The sequence below is a fragment of the Galeopterus variegatus genome, unplaced genomic scaffold (genome assembly GCF_000696425.1).
Source record: "Galeopterus variegatus unplaced genomic scaffold, G_variegatus-3.0.2 Scaffold478, whole genome shotgun sequence".
Taxonomy (NCBI): domain Eukaryota; kingdom Metazoa; phylum Chordata; class Mammalia; order Dermoptera; family Cynocephalidae; genus Galeopterus; species Galeopterus variegatus.
In genome coordinates, this window is record NW_007726589.1 from 606,194 (window position 1) to 611,316 (window position 5,123).

At 49.0% G+C, this 5,123-nt stretch overlaps 1 protein-coding gene across 1 annotated transcript in view; it reads right to left on the reverse strand.

The window, feature by feature from the left end:
• Window positions 1–4,877, reverse strand: part of CLMP (CXADR-like membrane protein) — a 96,704-nt gene extending 91,827 nt beyond the window's left edge. Inside the window, exon 1 of the mRNA XM_008569217.1 lies at window positions 4,624–4,877. Coding sequence (XP_008567439.1) covers window positions 4,624–4,648 — 25 coding nt within the window. The 5' untranslated portion in view covers window positions 4,649–4,877. The remainder of the gene's footprint in view (window positions 1–4,623) is intronic.
• Window positions 4,878–5,123: the final 246 nt, after the last annotated feature.

The window sequence follows — 5,123 nt, forward strand, 5'->3', positions numbered from 1 at the left end:
CCTTAGAGTCCAATTTCATCCACATCTATGTTCAGTTTCCCTGTGCGAATCCTAGTGTTGGGTATTTGGGCTTTCTCTCTTACTTCTTGACTAGCCAGTAGATTAATACATTGCATTGACACCCCCCCCAAAAAAAAAAAAAAAGAAGGGGTAGATTTAGATCAAGGATTAACTTGGGTTCCAAGATAGGGTATCAGGAGGCCAGTGAGCCCCTAGAAATTATTGGCAAAATTTGATGTGTATGTATATTTTTCTAAGCGGTTTCATGGTTTTCATCAGATTAGCAGAGGGTCTGGGACTCAAACTTTTAAGAACCATTGATTTAGATAGTCTCTTAGCTTCTCCCCAGTTCTGACAATCTTTGTCTCTACCTTTAACAAATGTCTGTCTAGTTCATCATCCCCAGATACAGTCATGAAATACACTCATGTGTGCACTGCCCAGCCAAGCACAAGACAAAAACAGGATGAGACAAGATATGAGCCTTCTGGGAATATAAGATTATTATGACCATCATCATTAATGTGGGAAGATGAGGGAAGGACATGGAATCCTACTGAGACCTGCCATTACACTATAGACTGATGGATTATGCATTCGTGCCTTCCTCAAACTCATTGCTGGGAAACCAACCTCCCTCCCCATCCTAGCAGAAGTTTCAACAGGGAAGTCTATTGTTAATCTGGTACTAGCACATATAACAAAATAAGTTTGTATAACAAATATATTATCTGGTCCCCGTCTCTATAATGTTCTATGTATAACTTTTTAAAAATAGGACTGGTCCCGTTTGGACAAGGAAGCACAAAAGCCGGATGAATTGAACCTGGGCTCCTCACAGTTATGCTGTGCCACAAAGACTAATAATCCTCCACATCATTCACCTCTCTTGACCTTCAAGTTTCCAAATGTTTTAAAAATCCAATTATCTCTTAACAAATAGTTCACAAGTTTTTGGTTTATGCCAGGTATGGAAGGTGGTACACAGATGAATGAGACATAGTTCCTGTCTTCATGGAGTTTACACTCTAACGGGCGGGATCAGATAAGCATTTGGATCATAATAAATAAAGCAGCATAAGAAGGCGGCTAGTGGAATTCAAAGGAAGGAAAGAAAGTATGTTCGGTTGGTGAAACCATACACAGGCATATGGAGGAAATGGCATTTGAGGTGAGACTTGGAGGGTGAACAAGATTTTGATCGGCAGGAGCAGAGGACAAGGAGGCTTTATTCTTAATAATTAATATTCATTATTTAGGTGGAGGATTATCATAAAAAAAGCATGGAATTAGAAAGAAGCATGAGGCATTTTTAGGGCACAGGGAGTAATCCAGGTTCCCTGGAGAGTTATCTGGGGGTTGGGGAGGAGGAGTTGTGTATGATATTGTGTAAAATGGTTAGTACCAGAATGAAGTGTTTGTACTCAATATTAAAGGAATTGGGACTATTAAAGGTTTTTGGAAGAAGGGAGGAAGTACATAGAATTACATAACCTTTGAATTCAAGATTTCCCCACCCCATCCCCATTTTACAGACAAGGAACTCAGAATGAGAACCCAGAGAGCCTGCCAGATTCCCAGTCCCAGTTCTTTGCATTATACCAGCTGCCTTGCAAGGTTACTCTGGTAGCAGTGTGCAGGATGGACGAGGGAGGACAGTTAGGACACGAATGTGGCAGCTATTACAGGTGTCCAGGAGAGAAGGTAAGGTGAAATAATGAGGACCTGAACAGCAGGGGAGGGGATGAGGTGGTGGTCAGAAGAGGGGCCAGGGCCGGAACACCCTCTCTTCTGTGTGACTCAGCACTGTTTGTTCGTTCACATTGGAGAGGCGGGGCATTGGACCTCATGCCCTGGCAGGTCCAAGAGAGCAAGGAGTCAACTGGCCCATCCTTGTTCAGACGATGATCTCTCTCAGCCCTCCCAACTCCCCTCTGATACTTCACATTCCCTAGAAAAAAAAGGCCAGAAATCATGCCAGCCGTGATCAGAAGCAGCCCGGAACTGCCCCTTTAAAGGACGAGTAGATGACTGTAGGATGCAGGCAAGTCTGTGGGTTTTATTTCTGGCTTTGCTAAAGAGTGCCCAAGCATCCCATGGCTCAAAACCACTTTGCGAATTAGGGCTAATTCAGCCCACAGAACTGCTACCCCAATGGGCTTCTGACCCACGCGGGGGTGTCAATCGTAGACAGCTTCCCTCAGTGTTGCTCCCCTCAGATGCCTGTCTCTTACTTGAACAGTTTAATCAACTTGGAGCTGGGATATTATGAGTCTGACTATGCCAAACAAAGGCCTAGATGTGGCAAAAGCTTATTTGTAGGTGTGAATGATGAAAATTCAGTTGTGCAGAATTCTAAGTCAGCAGTCCTCTTTCTCTTCTACCTGGCCTATAGTTTGTAACAGTGTTATAAAGACAGGCCAAAGAAATCATGAGAGGTAGCTCCTCTGATAAAGGCAGAGTCTCCAGAAGGACCAGTGAATCAGTGACATCTTTGGATCCATGTCTTGGTCGGTTCCTCCTTTCCCATGAGCTAAGAGGATGACCATCATCAGGGTTCACATCCTGGCATGCCAGCTGATTTCAACTGACCATGTGGCCTAAAGTCACTTTTCACTGTAAACTATACTCAATACAGGGCTGGTATAGGGCAGATGCTCAAAAACTGTTAGTTTTGTTTCCCTTCCCCAGATCCCTCCTATAAGGCAGGATCATGCTGACATCTCACATTCGATGAAGAGGACTGAACTTGACTTGGCTACGGTGAACTGTAAGAGTTGTTCTGTAGTGACAGAAAACTGTCCAGCATGGTGCTTTAGTGAGTACTTGTGGAAGCAAATGGCCTACGTTTAAGTTCTGTCTCTGCTAATTATGAGCTTGTGGCCTTGAGAGTTACCTGATCTCTTTATACCTTCATTTTTTCATCTGTAAAACGAGGGTAATACTAATGGATCACCAGTGGGGCTGGTGTTAAGAACAAACGAGTTAACAAGATGGTACATATAAAGAGTTCAGTGTAATGAGGGCTTAATGAATGCTAGCTGTTTTTAAAAGGACGGCTCCAGAGTTTGATTCTATTGAACATCTGGTGATCGGTACCTTAGTGATAGAGGCCAGTAAAGGTGACAGAGGTACCATCCAGCTATGCCAGATGGTCACAGAGGCAGTATTGCAATACTTGGCTAAATATCTAAAAGAGCTTAGGAAATAGCACCTCCCCACCTGCCCTACTTGAGCAATAGTTTAGGTTAGTCTATCTCTTTTATTCCTCTAACCTGAGTGATTATTGGCCTGAGGCTGGCCTAGACAGGCAAGCAAATGATCTAGTCAGTTTGTAAGTTTTCAAAAAAGACTGAGAGCTCTCACCACCTACTTCAGGGTGACTTTTTAGTGTTCATGCACTTTTGGTTGGTGGTTCTTCCAGAACATCAGCCTCCCTCAAACTCCTGGTGTTGTAGGCTATCAGAGCTAGAAGGGACTTAGGACCCATCTAGTTCTCTTGTTAGAGCTAAGGAAATGGAAGCTCTGGATAGTAAGTTGTCTGAGGTCACCCACCTCAAAACCAGGACCAGCTCTCCTGTGGCCTGGTGTCCAGGGTGCGCTCACTCTCTGCCACACCTAGTTGGCTCTTTGATTGCCTGAACTGAAGCTAACTTTCAGTCCTGTCTCCAGGTGGACCCCACGCTTCCACCATGCAGAGCATGACTTCTCTGCAGCTTTCCCTGCCTGGGCCCCTCAGATATCCCCAGTCCCCATCGTGGGTTCTTGCCTCACACACATGTCCCCCATGTGTCCTGTCCTGCAAACCCGCCTGCTTCCAGCCCAGGCACATCAGCCTCTGAGGCCTCGGGAGTCCTGCCTGGGAGCCACCAGAAGGGAACAGTCAGAGTCTTCTCTTTGCCCCACAGCCTGTTTCAGGAAAAAGTGGCACTTGCTCTACTTCTCTCGGCTCTGTCTCTCCTCCTCCATTTTTTCTCCGTCTTCTGCACACTCCCTTTGCATGGTCTCCCTCAGACTTGCTCTTCACTTTCTGCTTCTCCTCTTTTTGTCTCTCCTTCCCAACCCTTTCCCTTGGCTTTCCCTTCCTCCCCGTGTCACTCTCAGCGTGTCACCTTCCTGGGGCTCCAGGCACCCTGCCCTTCTTTCCTCTCCCCTATGTTTTCTCCTCCCCTGCCTCTTCCCCCATTCCCTTCCTCTTACCCTTCAACACATCTGTTTCTAATCTGAGCCCTGAGGCGCCCGTTTGAAACAAAAAAGCTCCCCCCACCCTCAGGAACCTGGCACAAAAATTCCTGGATAAACCTTCCCTCCCCCAATTCTCCAGTTTTTCCAGATATTCCTGAAACTAACCGCCACCCTAAAAAGGACCCTTCACATCAAACGGTTCACGGCCGGCCGAACTCCACCAGGAAACAGTCCCACCCCCAAGCCTGCTCAAGGGCCCAGATGTGTGAGACATTGTCGATGGCCGCAGAGGCGGTCCTCGGCTGCCAGATGTGCTCCTCCGTGGCCAGGAGCCAGGGACCGAGCAGTCGGCCCATTCCAGGGTTTGCAGGGACATGCATTCGGAACCAGTGCCTTTCCCGCGGCCCCCCACAGTCCCGCCCTCCCAGAAGCACTTACCTAGCAAGAGAGGAAGGAGGGACATCCCGATCTCCGGACGCGGGCACTCCCCCGCTCAGCCGCTGCCTGGCTCCGGGGCGCGCGGGGCGGCTGCAGCCATCGGAGGGCGCGAGATCGGCCCCGCGCCCCGGATCCCCTGCGCCCTGCGCTCCCGGGCGCAGAGGGGCTTCCAGCGCCCGCCCCACCAGCTCGCGCCCGGAGGACAACCCGGACCGGGGTCGGGGAGGAAAAGGCGAGGCGGAAAGGCGCCACCGCTTCGTGGAACACTTTTCCCTGTTTGGAAAGAAAAAGGAGTGAAGAAAGAGAGTGCAAAAAAAAAAAAACTGAGCTGGAACCACACGGTCGCCTCCCACCGCAGCTCCTCCTCCGCTCGGCGCTCGCTCCCTCCTCCTCGCGTGCGGGGCGCGCCGTGGGGCCGGACTCCGCCTCGCGCCAGGGGAGCGCCTGGGGGCACCGGGGGCCGTCCACAAGCGCTCGGCTTAGGGCTAGTGCCGGCACGC